Source organism: Schistocerca nitens, chromosome 3 (genome assembly GCF_023898315.1).
Source record: "Schistocerca nitens isolate TAMUIC-IGC-003100 chromosome 3, iqSchNite1.1, whole genome shotgun sequence".
NCBI lineage: Eukaryota > Metazoa > Arthropoda > Insecta > Orthoptera > Acrididae > Schistocerca > Schistocerca nitens.
Window position 1 is genome coordinate 248440102 of NC_064616.1, and position 19734 is coordinate 248459835.

The following is a 19734-nucleotide window of genomic DNA, read 5'->3' on the forward strand; positions in this document are numbered from 1 at the left end:
ACAGTGAAACGAGTGACTCAGCGACATAACACAAGTGTCAAACATTACTTCTTGAGTAGTGCAAGAATGCTTGAAAAACTTATAAAGTGAAGAAAGTAAGATTAGAGTTTAACGTCCAGTTGGCGATTAAGTCATCAGAGACTGAGCACATGCTTGGTTTGGGGGAAGGACATAGATGAAAATCGTCCCTGTCCTGTTAAAAGGAACATCTTTGCATTTGCCTTAATCGATTTAGGGAAACTATACAAAACCTTAAACAGGCTGACAAGACTGTAATGCAAACGACTGTCTTTCTGAATGTGAATACCAGTGTGCTAACCACAGTGCTATTCATCACTTCCAAAATCAAACTACTCAGATGTTGTAGACCAGATACTAAACGCTGCCTTGAGTCCTTTTGCAGATGCATATTGGAATGGAGTAGACATAAACTAATCTCTTATATATATATATATATATATATATATATATATATATATATATATATATATATATATATATAATATCCGCATCCTCCACCAAGGATGACACGGCGGTCGGATGGTCCCGGTAGGCCACTCGTGGCCCGACGATGGAGTGGTTTTTTTGTAAATAACCACCTGTCCCAAGTTTGGTCATACCGTGAACAATGGCCGGCTCCAAAGCTCAGTTCTCATTGTTATATTTAACAAATCGTATACTCAGAAACTGCTGGTAATGGTCTCACAACAAAATATACATGTATCAAACCAATATGTCAAAGACAGAAGTAATATATGACAGAGGAACTATTTGCATTGAAGAAGTATTTGAGGTGGCGAAAGCTCAGGCCAGACCCTTAAGAGAAGTGTTGCAATATTCCATCTGAATAATAAATTTGGAAACTACTGTCTACAGATAATATTCAGAGATTTACCTTCTGACACTGTCTCCCAAAAACAGATGGACAAGCGAAAAACCATAATAATCTGTTGAGTGGGTGAGTGCATATTTGTGGAGAATCGACACAATCCCTTTGAGTGTGTCAGTTTTGGGGCTGATTGGTTCATGAGCTGAGTATTGTTCAATCACATAGCTCCATAATTCCCACAGTTATCTAGAGAATACTCAGCTTCAACAGGCTATGCATATAGTAATAGTTACAATACTGGCTACTCCTAAACGGTGGCTACCAGTGCTAAGCAGTACCACTCCACCTCACAAAAAAATACAACAATCTCTAGAGCAGCTGTGAACAAGAGCACAAAAGAATCAGTCTCTCCCCATGCACAGTATGATCCACTTAGGTTTTACAGTCTAGCTGAAATCTTGCTAACCAGTCTATGGAACCACCATATGTCTCTCAATCAATGCCTCTCAATCCTGAAGCTGATTGGAAATCGGAGTGATCATAATTTCCACAGCAATGTGTAGCGCCAATATGGCTCCAATGCAATCAAGTGGTTGAAAAACCTGAACATTCAGCTATAAAGTTTCCTTTTGTTGCTTTTATTGGTTATTATGTTTTTATTTGTGGTTATTGTTAAGCCAGAACTATTCAATGGTGTCTAATGCGAAATAAAAACACATGGTTATAGAATCTTAATGGTGTGAGTGCTGTCATCTATGCCATCAGAATATTCTCCAATGCATCTGAATTATTTTGCATCAAGTATGTCCTATGGTATCATATTAGAGGATATGGTATCTCTGTACATTTCCAAAGGACATCAGTGGGCTACAAATGAGCTATTAGCATAACATGCAGTCCCATTTTGCGAACTTCTAAAGGACGCTGCTCGACAATTCTAGCACTGACATCTCCTGAAATTTATTTATTTATTCATATGTAGACAGTTTCCACTGTATAGATGTTGTCAGGACACAAGCAGTTTCAATTATATTTGTACACATAACATATCACAGGCTCATCTTAATTCGGTCAAACCTTAATTTAATCACCCTTAGATGAATACCCAATCTCAATCCAAGATTTTCTTAATATGATCTGAATGAGATAAAAACACGATTAATCACTCCTTGATGTCCGCACAAATTCGCATATTCAGCTTCACATTACAACAATTATACACATTCATCATTTTAGTTTGGCAGTGTACACCGTGCGCTCACTAATCTTCACTGGCTTACACTCTGGCAGTGGGATTTACTAATTCCGCTTTTGGATGAGAAATTGACAAGTTTCATTTTTCAATAGTCATCTCACAGAAGTGACAAATTTGAGAAATAAATCGCACAGATTTTCAAATTTAAGTCGATTGGTTTGTTTGGAACACACACTTATTAAAAAATATATACTGCAAGAGCTAATGAGAGCGTGCTGCTAAAATGCAGTATTCATAGGCGTATACCACGACGATTCTTTTGTTTTGGTTTTTGTTTCGTCAGCCTTCGGTTGACTATGGTCATAGTGAATCGCTTCGTAGTCAATTAGCTCTGGCTGAATGTCACGAAACTTGCCACTCACTAAAGTAAAATGAAAGCTAAGATGAGGACCCTTGCTTATGTCAGTGATGTTAAATAGTATTGTGCTCTCTTTGAATATTATCTTTGCTGGCGCGTTGCCAACATTTCAGTGTTAAAACTGGAGCCTGCCCTGTTGTAGGCACGGGAAGGGGCGTTTGACGTTTCGATTGAGTGTAGCAAAATGGCGCTGAAAGCCGTGGTTGGACAAAGTAAGTAAGACAGAATTTATAAATTAATTAATCGTAGCAGATATATTGCACTGTTGTGAAGTCTGATACCGTAGCATTACAGACATTGTATATTTCGACTTAAATAGTGAAGCTTGAAGCAGCTAATGCCGAAGTGAAGTGGGCGTGTAGGATCAATCATTGATAAAACGACATTAATTGTTAAACAAAAGTTGAAGTAGCTAAGCATTCGAAAAATGTCTAACGTTAGTACCAAATGTTACGGAAATTTTCTAGCTAGCCACACTGTGACATCTAATTTTACTGTTTTTAAATGTCAACCCCGTTTCTGGTTATAGCATCGGTAAATCATTAAGGAGACTCTGTCGTTATACGTATTTTAAATACAGGACTAATATACCTTTGTGATATCTTACTCGAAATAACAGTGAATGTTACAGGTGATTACTTACTGACTGACCCCTTTTGAAGACTAATGCGTTTGCATTGTCATTATATACTACCAACTATTGTAACGAGGCACTAAGTGATATATGCGAAGTGAAATGTCAACATAATTTGTTGAATCATGTTTTCAAATGACTATACTTCGCCAAGCCCTTCCTGCACAAAGATTTTACACTTGTAAAATTTGCGATACGGTGATAGTATTCTAATGTGGTATATTGAAAATGTAATGAAGAGTTTGTAAATTTATTTTTAATAATGGAAAATACAGAAGTTGCTACTATGTTTGGCATTTTCACTAATATTTACATTTGAACTTTAACTTCAGACTGGGGTGTTGCACGATGCCTATAGTAAATATCACAGGAGTTAGGAGACTTGCTTATGATAAATGTACATTGTGTGTGGCTCTGCAGCAATTGAGCAGAGAGAGAGGGAGAGGGCGGGTGTCTTATTAATTTCCTTTTTGTTGTATAAGAATGTTGAGTGTTGGAATGTTTGTTCTGGGTGTAAAATAATTTGCTATTTAAGCAGGATCAATTCGGTGAAATTCTCTGTTAGTGATGATTCATCCACGAACTTCATTTTCCGTTAGAATATGATCATTAGCTTGTCTTTAAAAGGTATAACATATGTCATTCAGTAGTTGTAACTGTTAGCTGAACAGTGTAACCAGTTGAATTATTGCCAAGTGATGGGAAATTTTGTCTGTAGATGTCATTGTTACTGTAATGCCTTATGCCTTTGATAACATTCAACTGAGATGGCTATAATGCCATGGACCTTGTGTGATGGCAGTTTAATGTTAATGAACAGTGACTCTCATGAAAATAGTTCTGGAATTTGAATTTCTTAATTGACATATTTAGAGCATGCACTTGTTAAATTTTACAAGATTCACTTCCCCTTGGGGAATGGCTCGTTAGTCTGTAAGATTTTTTTTCCCCATGCATCAGCAGTTTTATTTTTGCAGCTTTGCATAATATTTTTATGTCGAGGTTAGATGTGTAATACATAAGCTGAGAATTAGGCAGGTGACTGAAATGTTTGAGATGCACAAACGTTTTTATTTTTTCATCGAAGGGTTCTCTCTCAATGATACAGGAATTGTCAAGGTAATGCAATGAAAATCAATATCTCAAAATACATAGAATATGTAAGTGCGCTTTATGATAGGACAGATGTTGGGCTGTTACCTTGAAGGAACCATCCTGGCGTGTGCCTGAGGTGATCTGGGAAAACCTAAATCAGGATGGCCAGACAAAACAAAATCCATCCTCCCAAGTATGAGGTCAGTGTCTTAACAGCTGCACCACCTGATTTGGTCACTCTTTTGTACTGTGTTCTTTGGTTTACACACAATTTGCTTCAGATAACTTATAATATAAAGCAGAGATTTGCTCTTCATTACTGAACACTCAATAAAACACCCATTGCTGGTTTCTGGACCATGAAGATGCTGCGGTGTGTCTTGCACTAACTGCAGTTTGCAAAACTGGCTCTAGATGTGCAGGCACTCAGCTGTGCTTCATGTTTTCCCATGCACCACAGATTGCTAGATGTAATCACTTGGAGCAGTGAGGATGCCCAGTGTTGTTAAAGTAGCTCTTTACACCAAGCATGATTACCACTGCTGGTTGTTATTCTTGTGGCTCTTTTCTGCAGTTTAAAAACTGTTTTTCTCCTTTGATTCCCAGAAAAGAAATTCATATTTAAGAATTAAATGTACATAGTATGTGACTACAAGATGTTGGCTGTTATAAACTGACAATAAAACCCCAGTAGTGAAACATATTGATGGCAGCTTTTTTTGCCAGAATCTGTGTGTGTTCATTCCATGTTAACTGACAGTCGGTATTCATCACTAAAAACACAGTCTATAGGTTTATTTATGCTTAATGAACAAGAATTGTTTTCCTTGTTTATGCTGAAGTGCATACTGTTTTTCTTTATGTTCATTGTTAATATGTTGCATACTGCTCAATTGTAAATGAATGAATGAAATTTTATTGTCGTTTCCTTCAGGGTTTCATTTGCTTTCTCTAATAAGTGTCTTATCAGCATCTGTGATTTTGCTGTTATCAGAAAAGAGTACTTTTCCTCTCTGTCTTATACTGTCTGGAAAGTCATTGATACAAATAACATAATTACCTGACAGTTCTTACTAAAAATTTATCAGAAGGTGTGTGAACTATCTCTAAGATAAGGGTCATTCCTGTACAGAAATAATTTTCCCACATTGTAGTGCCTCACATTTAACTCAAAAATCTATACTGATGGAATTTGCACGTGACTTGAGCCATCATCAAACTGTGTAGTATTTTGTACAAAATATTTAACACAATAGAGTAGTAGGGAAAGTCAGAAGAAATGTTTACAATTTCTGGAAGAGTAAAAAATTTGGTATGTTTCATTTCAGAAATTAAAGTATTTTTATGAGGATCATTTTACCATCATAGTATTCATCTGCTTAATACAAGCCAAATGTGTGTGAGATATATTGTATGAAATGTTATACCTTGCAGTCAAAAAATATTGGTCTGCCTACTTCTTTTGTGAATGATCAGTGGTATAAGAATGTGACTCAGTGACAATATGAAGTGCACTTCTTGCATATGACTGTAAAGACAAAACCTATGGACAAATCTTGCTGCACATTTAACTACATGAAATGGAACATCACATTGGCTGTGTTGTCAGTAAAGAAAACAGCAGACTTAGATGAATGGCTTGGATACTGGTACGGTGCTTCTACAAATATGTAAATCAACATTCAAAAGTAGCCTATTATTTAGTGGTTCTCAGAAAATTGTATGTAATTTGCTTAGCTAATGTAGTTCATTCAGTTTTGTACATTTATTGTAATACAGCATGGGGGGAAGGAAATTGCGAGATATGCATGTTAATCATAATTTGAATGTGAAATAACATGTTATAGAACAGCTAAAACACTAGTTTCATTTTGAGCAACATTTACTGAAAATGTAGTTGCTGTGTTTGGTGATGAAAGCATTAAAGAATTAATTTTCTTTGAGTACTTCCATTTATATCATATGGAGTAATTTCTGCACAGTATTCATGACACACAAACATGCTGTTAAGACTGTCTGATGTTTGTCCTCCAACTTAATGTAGGGAATATTTTGTAAAGAATTATACATTAACCACAACCTCGCAGCACATTTACCCTCATACAAAGTTTGTTGTGAAGAATTGGGCACAGTTCGAAAATAATAGCATTCATAAATAGAACACTAGGAACTTAAAGTTCCTACACTATCCACAGTTTACACTTACTCATGCACAGGGGCTATCTATAAAAAAAATATTTGACCACCACCATCTATACTCAAGTTATATAAACGTCCAGCCACATTTTTGTGGAGAAAAGATCTTCTTTGTAAACCTATTGACACATTCTGCACCATATTTAGTTGTTGCGAGTATGATTCATGGACCTAAACTATAAGGCTGGACTATCAGATGACCTCAAACATGTGCAACAAAGGACAACAAAGTGTGGGGGATATCAAAGTAGGTTTTCTGAAAGAGTCTGATAGAAAGAATGCCCTTGAAGTACTACTTCATTCTTTCAATTTGACATTAGTGTTGCAGCTCGGGTAGTACAGGAAAGCAGCACACTGATAGATGGTCTTAATAGACCACGATAAATTTAATTTAATTAAATGAATACGTTTCCCATTAAGAGTGGTCCTGGTCGTAATGCACAGCTAGTTAAATGGTATATGACATACAGTAATGTAAAACAGTCCTATAGAATAGTGCATTCAGTTAACGATTTAACAATTGCAAATTTTAGGGAAAGCTTGCAGCAATTAGCCTGGGATGAGGTGTACAAGGAACCTGATCGTAATTCAAAATTTAATAAATTTCATGATATCTTTGTGAGTATATTTGAAAACTGTTTCTCTAAGAAAGCAGTGAAACATAATTGTAAGAAACCATCTAAAAAGCTGTGTTGTATTAAAGGGATAAAATATCTTGTAAACAGAAAGGAAAATGTATTTTACCGTTAGGAAGAGACTGGCCCAGAAACATTCAAATATTATAAGGACTACTGCACTATATTAAGAGGAGTTACTAAAAAGTCCAGAAGTACACTATGTGATCAAAAGTATCCCAGAAGTACACTATGTGATCAAAAGTATCCGGACACCTGGCTGAAATGACTTGAAAATTCGTGGTGCCCTTTATCGGTAATGCTGGAATTCAGTATGGTTTTGGCCCATCCTTAGCCTTGACGATAGCTTCCACACTCGCAGGCACACGTTCAATCAGGTACTGGAAGGTTTCTTGGGGAATGGCAGCCCATTCTTCGGGGAGTGCTGCACTGAGGAGAGGTATTGATGTCAGTCAGTGAGGCCTGGCATGAAGTTAGCATTCCAAAACATCCCAGAGGTGTACCATAGGATTCAGGTGAGGACTCTGTGCAGGTCAGTCCATTACAGGCCATGCATTATGAAAAGGTGCTCGGTTCTGTTGAAAGATGCAATTGCCATTCCTGAATTGCTCTTCAACACTGGGAAGCTAGAAGGTGCTTAAAACATCAGTGTAGGCCTGTGCTGCGTTAATGCAACGCAAAATGACAAAGGGTGCAATCCCCCTCCATGAAAAACACAGTCGGCCGATGTGGTTTAGCGGTTCTAGGCGCTTTAGTCCAGAACCGCACTGCTGCAACGGTCGCAGGTTCGAATCCTGCCTCGGGCATGGAGGTGTCTGATGTCCTTAGGTTAGTTAGGTTTAAGTAGTTGTAAATCTAGGGGACTGCTGACCTCAGATGCTAGGTCCCATAGTGCTTAGAACCATTTGAACCATTTTTTGAAAAACACAACCACACCATAACACCTCCACCTACTCCGAATTTTACAGTTGGCACTACACATGCTGGCAGGTGACGTTCACCGGGCATTTGCTATCGCCGCATTGTGTACCATGATTTGTCACTCCACACAATGTTTTTCCAATGTTTATGCCCCTTACACGAAGTGGGGCATCATATGGCATATACCGACATGATGTGGGGCTTATGAGCAGCCGCTTGACCATTAAATCCAAGTTTTCTCACCTCCCGCCTGACTGTCATAGTACTTGCAGTGGATCCTGATGCAGTTTGGAATTCCTCTGTGATGGTCTGGATGGATGTCTGCCTATTACAAATTATGACCCTCTTCGAGTGTCAGTGGTCTCTATCAGTCAGCAGATGAGGTCGGCCTGTATGCTTTTGTGCTGTATGTGTCCATTTGCTTTTGCACTTCACTATCACATCGGAAACAGTGGACCTATGGATGTTTAGGAGTGTGGAAATCACACATACAGACATATGACACAAGTGACGTCCAATCACCTGATCACGTTCGAAGTCTGAGAGATTCACGGAGTGCCCCATTCTGCTCTCTCACGATGTCTGACTACTGAGGTCACTGATGTGGAGTACCTGGCAGTAGGTGGCAGCACAATGCACCTAATATGAAAAATATGTTTTTGGAGGTGTTAGAATCACTTTGATCGCATAGTGTATGTGCATTATGTCTGAGATCAGCACCTCTAATAATAAAATTAAAATTATTTGGATATTGTTAAAATTTCTGTCAAACTCAATGAAAAGTTTAACAAATAGTCAAAAGTAGAAAATATTTTTAATAGTCATTTATTAAGTGTTGTAAAGAAAACAGGATCCAGCTGTTTATTAGAAAATGCAAGGAAGAGGTAAGACCTGTGCAAGTCGATAAAATTGAAATTAAACCCACCTCTCCTACCGAAATTAGGAAAGTAATAAATTCACTCAAAACCAAAAGTTTGCATGGAGTTGGCATTTCCAACAGAACACCAAAAGCTTGTTTCCAACAGATAAGTGGGATTGTCAGTCACATATTTAATAGCTCACTGAAACGACATTTTTCTGGATAGGCCGAAATACGCTATTGTTAAACCATTGCAAAAAAGTGTTATGGGTCTGATGTGCTAAATACTACTGCCCAATCTTGCTTATGGAAGTTTTATCCAAAATTCTTGAAAAAGTAATGTATGCAAGAGTAGCTTCACATATTTGTAAAAAGGAAGTACTATTAAAATGTCAGTTTGGTTTTCAGAAAGGCTTTTGAACAGAACATGCTTTATATGCTTTCACTGATCAAATATTAAATGCCCTGGATAACCAAACATCTGTTGAGATTTTTTGTGATTTCTCGAAGGCTTTTGACTGTGTGGAACATTACATTGTTCTAGATAACCTTAAGTGTTGTGATGTGAGTGGGATAGTGCTCAAAGGGTTTAATTCATATTTAACTGTAAGAATGCAGAAGGTTGAAATTAATGGTACAAATAGTCTGCAAAATTCAGCGGAGTCCTCTAACTGGAGAGGAATTAAGAATGGTGTCCCACAATGTCGTCTTGGATCCCTTACTGTTCTAAATATATGTTAATGATTTGCCATCTATATTCATGAAGATACAGAGCTAGTTCTCTTACAACACCCAACAAACAAAAATTGGGTGAGGAAATTTATAAGTGATGTCTTTCAGGAAATTATTTTTTCTCTGCAAAAGGATTTGCACTAAATTTTGAGAAGAGACAGTATAGACAGGACTGTACAGTAAATTTCATAACACCATTGATAAATATAGACTTTGAGCAGAAGCCTGTTGCTAAGGAGAATATTCTAAATTTCTGGGTGTGTGCATTTATGAGAAACTGATTTGGGAGAAACACACTGATCTGCTGAAATGTTTGAGTTCAGCTCCTTATGCTATTAGGGTTATTGCAAGTTTTGGTGATAAACGTATCAGTAATTTAGCCTGTTATGCCTAATTTCATTCACTGCATTCTTATCGCATCATATTTTGGGGTAATTCATCATAGAGAGAAAAAGTACTCATTGCACAAAAATTCGTAATCAGAATAATAGCTGGAACCCACCCAAGATCACCTTGCAGACATTTATTTAAGAAACTAGGGATATTCACAGTACCTTCACAGTACATATATTCACTTATGAAATTTGTTATTAACAACCCCTTTCCAATTCAAAAATAATAGCTAAATGCTTAACTACAACACTAGAAGAAAGGACGATCTTCACTATTCTGGGTTAAATTTGACTTTGGCACAGAAAGGAGTGAATTGTGTTGCCACAAAAGTCTTTCTCATTTATCGAATAACATTAAAAGTCTGACAGATAGCCAACCAACATTTAAAAACAAATTAAAAGACTTTCTGAATAACTCCTTCTACTCAGTAGAGAAATTTTTAGATATGAAGCAGTAATTGTAACTAAGAAAATAAATTTGCATAAAGAAACCTTATGTGACACATTCCACATCATTATGAAATGTTCTACTCATGTGTTATGGAACAAGTATTAATGTAATGTAATCACAAGATTATTTGGGTGGCAGAAAACGGTAAGAGAAGTTCATGATTGATAACATCTGCTGCAGTAGTAATAAACTTTATTTTCCAATAACAGGAAAGCACAACCAGATTTCAGGACAACAGTTCCTTTTCTAGGTGCTTAGAAAATACATTTCATACTTAACTTACATTTTGTGTACCAGAGTATCACTGTATTAACCCCGTTAGTTTAATTGTATGTACATTCCATTCTCGCGAAGGTTGGACTGTTGTCTGAAACCTGGTCGTGCTTTCCTTTCATTGGAAAATAAATAAATAAAAATTGTGGTGGATGTTATCAATCATGAATCATATACATACCAGTTGTGGTTGTCCTATGAAGAGAAACATGTAACCGAAGTGCTGCAAATTCAGAAATAACATGTTGGCTAATATTTCATGAAAACCTACTTACGCCAGGTCAAGAAGTATTTAGAGATCAGAGATAGAGATGATAGAGAGAGAGAGAGAGAGAGAGAGAGAGAGAGAATGAATTTCTCGGCCTTTTGTGTGTCTTCTGCTGAGCTTGTGACAGTAACATCAGATTAATATCAGTTTGCACAGATGTATATAAAAAGTCATTCTCCACATGTCTCACATGACTGGAACAGGATGAAGTATCACAGTGTAGAACTAGTCAGTGCCCTCAGCCATACACTTCTTATTGTGTATTGAGATTCAGTCATTGACATGAAGTGTGTAACAAATGATCACTTGTAAATTTACAGAAGCATTTATAAATATGAACACTTGATACTGTATTTATCTAACACATTTTCTCTACGTGAGAATGTTGAGAAGAAGCCTGTAAGTTGTATTGAAAGAATTTCTTTAAGGTTGAACTCCCAAAAATTCTGAAATTCACTAGCCGATGTAATTGGAAAATGTTGCAGTTTGATCGATAGTGTTCGTGATTCAGGAGATACAAAATAGTAAACAAAAATTGATGCAGGTCTCATCTGCAGAAAGCAGGCTGATGTTATGGTTGTGTGGAAACTGTTGTCTAAATTGTTTTGTGTTACATATACTCAGCATTATATATTTTCTAAAACAATTTTAACCTTTCAACACATATTGTTGTAGGAACCTAATTGGTGGTTGATTTGGGAGCAAACTTGTTAGCATAGCAAAAATAACAATTTGGTGTTATTTTGGTGACAGTTGGAAACAATTATTTGCTTATTCCAGAGTCTGCTAGTTGAGTAATATTATTGAGGCTGCTATTCATATTTGTAAATAATATTAAAGTGGAGTAGGGAGTTGAATTGCACTGTACTCTCCATACATATCCTTGTCTAGTCCTAATTTAGTTTTCCTATTTTTTTTTTTTTCTCTCCAGTAGGAGGATTGTTCCTTTGCAGATGTTTCATCAAGTGCCACACTGTGTTTGACCTCCACGTCAAATGTCATTTCCGTAGATGTCATTAAATCATTCACAGTGACTGAGTGGGGGCACAGTGTTTAGCACACTAGAAGTGCATTTGGGAGGACTACTGTTCATATCCAACCAGCCCGATTTATATTCTCCATGATTTCACTAAATCACTCCAGGCAAATGCTGGAATGGTTCCTTTTAAAGAGCATGGCTGATTTCCTTCACCATACTTCCCTCCTTTCATTCGCAATGACATTGTTATCCATACATATTATAAATATTGATGTACATATGGTCCACATCTTCTCCTGAAGTACAGGATCGATTCCAACAAAATGTCATACACATCACGTGCTGCCTGGAAATCAATGCTGTGGGATTAAGAACCACTTACCTATGAAAGGGATAGGGGTGGGGGTGGAAAAGCAGTGTTGCCCACAATATGTGAATACCCGTACTTAAGTTATCCAGTGTATGAGCGTGAGAGCACCTACTGACTTGCAGCAAACTTTATACGTAATTTCAAACCTTTACAAAACTTCTGCTCACTGACAACCCCACAAAATGGCAAAAGGGAAAAAGGTTATTGCTTACTGCATTTCTGCTGTTCATGCGGTAAAATTGCCCTATGAAGCATGATGATTTATTACTTCTTTACTACTCTGTTCCCAAAGCATTTTGCAGATAGTAGGCACATATACCACTGGTTGTAGGCTACCTACAAAATTATATCATTGTACACCACATAGTCAGGAGATAGGTTCTCATAAACATTGAACAATGTGAAAGAGAAACAGAGATAGAAAGGTTAAATATGTGTAATCATACATGTGAACTGTGTATACATGTGAAATGTATTTGACATGTGTGTACACAGAAAACGCCATGGGTAAAATATTATCCTAAACTCCCCTGCAGGTCCGGGGGTTAGAATAGGCCCGAGGTATTCCTGCCTGTAAGAGGTGACTAAAAGGAGTGTCTCACATTTCAGCCTTTGTGTGATGGTCCCCTGTACTGTTTGACCTCCATTCTTCAAAAGTTTCCCGAAGAGCGAGCCAATTGCGGAAGGGTGCCTTATATGGTGCATTGTGCCCACTTTCTCGTCGTCGCATTGCAGTCCCGCCCATTCTCCATCTCTTGGGTGAGGACACCTTCCTGAGTGTTTTCCACCTTGCACTGTTGCTTTCTGCACCGACGATGACCACAGACTTCTTAGCACCTCATATCCAGCACGATAGCCAGTCCATTGTGGCGGGGCCGCCATGTGCCTTGTTGGTTGTAGCCCCCTGGTAACACAGGCATCGCTCTGCTGATGCCTGCGCTGTTAACTCCCCACGTATGCCATGGAGTAGACGCCCATCTCTCTGGGGCATCGGGACTCCCAGCAATGGCCATCCTGCCATGTGGCCCTTGCTGAGGTTGGGTGGCGCCGTGGGTTGGTCGGAGTGGCTGGCATTAGGGTGGATGACACGCCATGAAGTGTAGTACGTCATCTCTTGGTGGTGGTCCACCGCCAGCAGTCTCTAAGCGGGCAAAGTCTAGCTTCAGTGCTAAGAAATATGACCCCAAATCGTTCCCCTCCCTGGCCACACGATGGGAGGAACGCCAGGCTAAGGATGGCAGTGAAGCTTATTCACCCCTGTACCTCGTATGTACGAGAGTTGATGGGGAATCTTTCATGTCCATGGTGCCTCAGTTTTTTGTGGAGCATTTGGAGGACAAGTTTGAGGAGGTGTAGGGCTTGTCCAAAATGCGCTCTGGGTCAGTCTTGATAAAAACAGCATCCTCTGCACAGCGATGGGCATTACTCGCTTGTGACAATTTGGGGGATGTTCCTGTTACCATCACGCCCGATAAGAGCTTAAATATGGTCCAGGGTATTATATTCCACAAGGACCTTCTTTTGCAGTCTGACCACGAGCTGCGTGCCAATTTAGAGCAGCAAGGTGTTCATTTTGTGTGGCGCGTCCATCGGGGTCTGAGGGATAATCAGGTTGCCACCGGTGCCTTCATCTTGACCTTCAAGGGTGACATTGCCCGAGAAGGTTAAGGTGATGGTTTACCGCTGTGACGTGAAGCCATATATCGCTCCCCCGATGCAGTGGGGGGATGTTCCTGTTACCATCAGGCCCCATAAGTGCTAGAAGTTTGGCCATATGTCTTCCCGCTGTACTTCCAGTGCCACATGTCGAGATAGTGGACGTCCATCACATCCCAATACTCCATGTGCCCCATCTCCCATCTCTGTCAACTGCAGAGAGCATCATTCACCTTGCTCACCAGACTGCAGGATTTTACAGAAGAGAGGAAAATCATGGAATATGAGACCCTGGACTGACTGACCTACACTGAGGCTAAGAGGAAATTTGAGCGCCTACATCCTGTGGCTATGACCACCTCTTACACTGCCGATATGAGAACAGTTGTCGCCCCATCAGCTCCTCTCATTCCTTTTGCCTCTCAGAACCAGAAGACTACACCTGCTCCCTTGATGGGGGAGGGGGGAGGGAGGTCAGTTCCCTCCCTGTTCCTCCCGCACCACCTACTGGAGCAACCCGTCCCCCCACCCCCCAACCATCGGGGATAACAGCCCCCACTTCTGAGCCGGAGAAGCATAAATAAGTCTTCTATGGCTCTTCTTGCTAGGAAGGGGTCCCTTGGGCCACTCCCTTACCAGGTTTCTGCTAGTGGGAAAGAAGACACTCGCTAGTGGCTGAAGAGCCCAAAAGCAGCTGGTTGTAGGGCTTCATGCTCATCCTCAGTCTTAGAGACTGAATCAGTGATGACCTCTCAGCCAGGTAAACCCAAGGAGCAGCAAGAGAAATCCAAAAAGATCCCCAAGACCAAGGGAATTGTAGTGGCACCCACACCAACGCTATCTACAAGCTCTGCATCTGAGGATAAGGTTGAGATTCTGGTGTCCACTGAGGACCTAGATCTCGCCGGACCCTCATACCCATTGAATATAGCCTGCTCAGGCAATAAATCAGTGGCAGCAGGTGACTGTGAGGTGTAACCTGCCTCATTGTATGTTCCATGCCTTCCCAGTCTTACAGTGACCTCATCCTCCAGTGGAATTATGGCAGTTTTTCCCAATGCCTGGCTGAGCTGCAGCAACTGTTAAGCTTTACACCTGCTTTCTGCATTGCCCTCCAGGAAACCTGGTTACTGGCAATGTGGGCCTCTGCCCTCCATGGCTATAAAGGATACTACAGGAACCGTAGCAGCTATAATAGTCTCAGATGAAGTTTGTGTCTGTCCTGAACTCAATACGCAGTGCACCTGTGCCCTCTTCAAACCTCTCTTGAAGCTGTGGCTGTCAGGATAAGGAAGATGCAGGATAAGGAAGATGCAGGAAATAACTGTCTGCAACGTATATCTTCCTTCAGATTGTGCAGTACCCCCGAATGCATTGGCTGCACTGATTGATCAACTCCCAAAACCTTTCCTACTTTTGGGAGATTTTAGTGCCCATAACTCCTTGTGGGGTGGCACCGCGCTTGCCATTGATTTATCCGTTTGCAGCCCAGGACTACTCCCATCTATCCACTGGAGAGTACATGATGACCTGTGTGGTAGTGACCACTTCCCCATGTTCCTGTCACTGCCTCAGCATCAGGCCCATGGACGCATGCCCAGATGGGCTTTAAACAAGGTGGACTGGAAAACTTTCACCTCTGCTGTCACTGTTGAATCTTCCCCACGTGGTAACCGAAGTGTTGGTTGAGCAGGTGACTACAGAAATCGTTTCTGTGTCAGAAAACACAATCCCTTGCTCTTTAGGGAGTCTCCAGCGAAAGGCAGTCCCTTGGTGGTAGCTAGCAGTCGCTGAAGCAATTAAGGAGTGTTGGCAAGCTCTACAGTGGCCTAAGCGGCACCTTTTTCTGGAGCACCTCATAGCCTTTAAACTGCTTCATACCAGCATTCGCCAACTTATCAAATGATGGAAACAGCAGTGTTTGAAGAGATATGTCTCGATCATTGGGTGCCATACGTCATCTCCCCAAGTCTGGGCAAAGATCAGACGTGTTTTTGGCTACCAGACCCCAACAGGTGTTCCCAGTGTTAACATAAAGGGCGTGTTATCTACTGACGCAAACGTGATTGCCGAGCCGTTTGCTGAGCACTATGCTTGAGCCTCTGCATCGGAGAATTACCCCCCCCCCCCCCCCCCAGCCTTTTGCAATCTCAAACGGCAGCTGGAAAGGAGAGTCCTCTCATTCATTAGACGCTACAGTGAATCCTATAATGCCCCATTTCCAGAATGGGAGCTCCTCAGTGCCCTTGCACATTGCCCCGACACAGCTCCTGGGCCAGATCGGATCCACAGTCAGATGATTAAACATCTTTCATGTGACTACAAGCGACATCTCCTCGTGATCTTCAACCGGATCTGATGTGATGTCTTTCCATCACAATGACGGGGGAGCACCATCATTCCGGTGCTCAAACCCAGTAAAAACCCGCTTGATGTGGATAGCTATCGACCCATCAGCCTCACCAACGTTCTTTGTAAGCTGCTGGAACGTATGGTGTGTCGGCGGTTGGGTTGGTTCCTGGAGTCACGTGGCCTACTGGCTTCATGTCAGGGCGGCTTCCAGCAGGGTCGCTCTACGTCTGATAATCTTGTGTCCCTAGAGTCTGCCATCCGAATAGCCTTTTCCAGACGCCAACACGTGGTTGCTGTCTTTTTTGATTTACGAAACACGTACGACACTACCTGGCGACATCATATCCTTGCCACATTATACGAGTGGGGTCTCCGAGGCCCGCTCAAGATTTTTATCCAAAATTTCTTGTCGCTTCATATTTTCCGTGTCTCAAGTTGGTGCCTCCCATAGTCCCCCCCCCCCCCCCCCCCCCCTCCCAATCCAGGAGAATGGGGTCCTGCAGGGCTCTGTATTAAGTATCTCTCTCTTTTTAGTGGCCATTAATGGTATAGCAGCAGCTGTAGAGCCATCCATCTCACTGTCTCTGTATGCAGACGAACTTCTGCAGTTCGTACTGCTCCACCAGAACTGGTGTTGCCGAGTGGTGCCTACAGGGAGCCATCCACAAGGTGCAGTCATGGGCTCTAGCCCACAGTTTCCAGTTTTTGGCTGCAAAGTCGTGTGATATGCACTTCTGTCGGTGTTTTACCATTCACCCAGAACCAGAACTTTACCTTAATGACAATCCACTCACTGTAATGTAGACATATTGATTCTTAGGACTGGTTTTCGATGCCTGATTGACTTGGCTTCCTCACCTTCGCCAGCTTAAGCGGAAGTGCTGGCAGCACCTCAATGCCCTCCACTGCCTGAACAACACCAACTGGGGTGCAGATCACTGTACGCTGCTGCAGCTCTACAGAACAGAATTCAGTTAACCCCGTTGCTCTCCGCAGAGCGGTTTACACAAACGGCTTGATGGCTGATGCTTACGTCAGCTTTGCATATGTGCATGGAGGACATATTGAACAGCATTCCTTTCATGATGGCTTCAGTGTTTTCACAGCTGAGCTGGTTGCTATATTTCGTGCTCTTGAGCACATCCGTTCTTGCCCTGGGGGAGTCATTTTTTTCTGTGTACTGACTCCTTGAGCAGCCTACAAGCTATCGACCAGCGCTACCCTTGTCATCCTTTGGTAACGACCATCCAGGAGTCCATCTATGCCTGGAACAGTCCAGTCGTTCAGTGGTGTTTGTGTGGACCCCAGGTCACGTCGGAATCGCAGGCAACGAACTTGCTGACAGGCTGGCCAAACAGGCTATGTGGAAAACCACGTATGGAGATTAGCTTTTCTGCAATTGACCTGTGTTCAGTACTACGCCGCAAGGTTTTGCAGCTTTGGGAAATGAAATGGCATAACCTTGGCATGCACAACAAACTGCGTGCCATTAGGGAGAATACGAATGTGTGGCAGTCCTCTATGCGGGCCTCTCGCGGGGACTCTGTGGTTCTCTGTTGGCTCCGCATTGGCCACATTTGGGTGACACAAAGCTACCTCCTGCGCCGTGATGACCCACCTCAGTGTCGGTGTGGTGCCCGGCTGACAGTGGCCCAAATCTTGGTGAGCTGTCCTTCTTTGGCTGCCCTGCGACAGACTCTTCAGTTACTGGACTCGTTGCCATTAATTTTAGCTGACAATGCCTCGGCTAATTTAGTTTTACATTTTATATGTGTTGGTAGGTTTTATCATTGTATATAAGTTTTAATGCATGTCCTTTGTCCTGTTGTGTTCTCCTCTCTAATGCTTTTGGGGTGGATGTCTTAATGTGTCACATTGTGGCTTGCTTTTCCTTTTTATTCTCGTGATCGGCAAGCCACGGTCATCTGCTCTCTTGTTTTTACCTCTTCTACCTGTTTCTTGCTTCTCTCTGTTGCTTTCTTTTCCTGTTTTGTCCATAGTAGTGTTGGTTGTTATTCCTTACTCCTGTTATTGCCCTGAACATCTTTCTTATCATCTTTCCCTTGTTTAATTATTTTACCGGGAACAAGGGACCGATGACCTTGCAGTTTGATCCCTTCTCCCTCTCTTTTAAACCAACCAACCAAACTCTGAAATGATTTCAACCAATTCAGTACACACATTAGTCTGGAAAGAAAACTGTGGAGTAAGAACCACCAGACTTGTATTGGGGTGAGCATGGTAATGTGGACAGAGAAGCTGTGAGGATGAGATGGGTCAGTTTCCATATAAATGTGAGGATATGTTAATGAGTGAGAAATGAGATTGTTGACAAAGTATTGGGAATCATTCCTGGTGGCAAATGGATTTAGTCTACTAAATTATTTGCACTGTTGATATAAAGTGTGTGTGTGTGTGTGTGTGTGTGTGTGTAAGGGGGGGTTGAGAGAGAGAATGAATTCAGAAATTAATTGAGTACGTTCTTGTTGCAGAAATTATGAATGAAGTCATTCGTAACAAGAAAAAGGGACAAGGTATTGAGTGGCGAGTTCTAGTTGTTGATCAGCTTGCCATGAGGATGGTGTCAGCATGCTGTAAAATGCATGAAATATCTGCTGAAGGTATCACAAGTAAGTATGAAATGAACTTATATCTATTACATAATAGCATTTAGCTTTAACTGCACACCGAGATGAATCTCGTTTTGTTATTGATGTTTGTCAAATGTTTGATTCCTGGATCATAAACAGGTTACTTTATTTGGTTGGTGCCAAGTGGTGTGTGGTGAAGTCAACTCTGTCTTGGAAGGAATGGGTTCCACATCAGTGGGCTTTGGCGGCTCTAATTTTCCTCGATTTCCTTAAATCACTCTTGGAGAAACAGATTGGTTTTTAAGCACACTTTAACCTTTTCTCTTTGCCCCCTTTTTGCATTTCAGATAGCGCTGTAGCTCTTCTGATCACAGTGCCAGAGACTTCTAACTCTTATCTTAATTTTTATTTGCCCAATGTTAGAATAGAGAGTGAAGGGAAAGTAGGAGGAGCCGGTCGTTGTGGCAGAGCGGTTCTAGGCGCTTCAGTCCAGAACCGTGCTGCTGCTACTGTCGCAGGTTCAAATCCTGCCTCGGGCATGGATGTGTGTGCTGTCCTTAGGTTGGTTAGGTTTAAGTAGTTCTAAGTCCAGGGGACTGATGACCTCAGATGTTAAGTCCCATAGTGCTCACAACCATTTGAACCATTTCTAAGTAGGAGGAGGGTGAGCACAGATGGGCAGTATGTAAATTCTGTGGAGACAGTTGTAGCAACAGTATCAGTTACCATGTTGATCCTGTGAATAAATTTTCATGTTCTCATTTAATTTTGCCAAACATTATAGCTGCTAGGAAGAAAAACAAATATTTTCAGCATTATGATTTCAGATGTAAGTATGCAGTTTCTGTGCTGTGATTGTGTCCAGATGTAAATACTTAATTTTTACCT

At 41.0% G+C, this 19734-nt stretch overlaps 1 protein-coding gene across 3 annotated transcripts in view; it reads left to right on the top strand.

Annotated features, from left to right (window-relative positions):
• Positions 1-2563: 2563 nt before the first annotated feature.
• LOC126248209 (protein ROP) overlaps positions 2564-19734 on the top strand; it is a 94477-nt gene continuing 77306 nt past the window's right edge. For all 3 annotated transcript variants that reach the window (XR_007545427.1, XM_049949022.1, XM_049949023.1), the window contains exons 1-2: positions 2564-2654; positions 18748-18885. Coding sequence is in view for 2 of the 3 variants with exons in the window: in XM_049949022.1 (XP_049804979.1) it covers positions 2627-2654; positions 18748-18885 (166 nt within the window). In the remaining variant the exon portion in view is untranslated. The remainder of the gene's footprint in view (positions 2655-18747; positions 18886-19734) is intronic.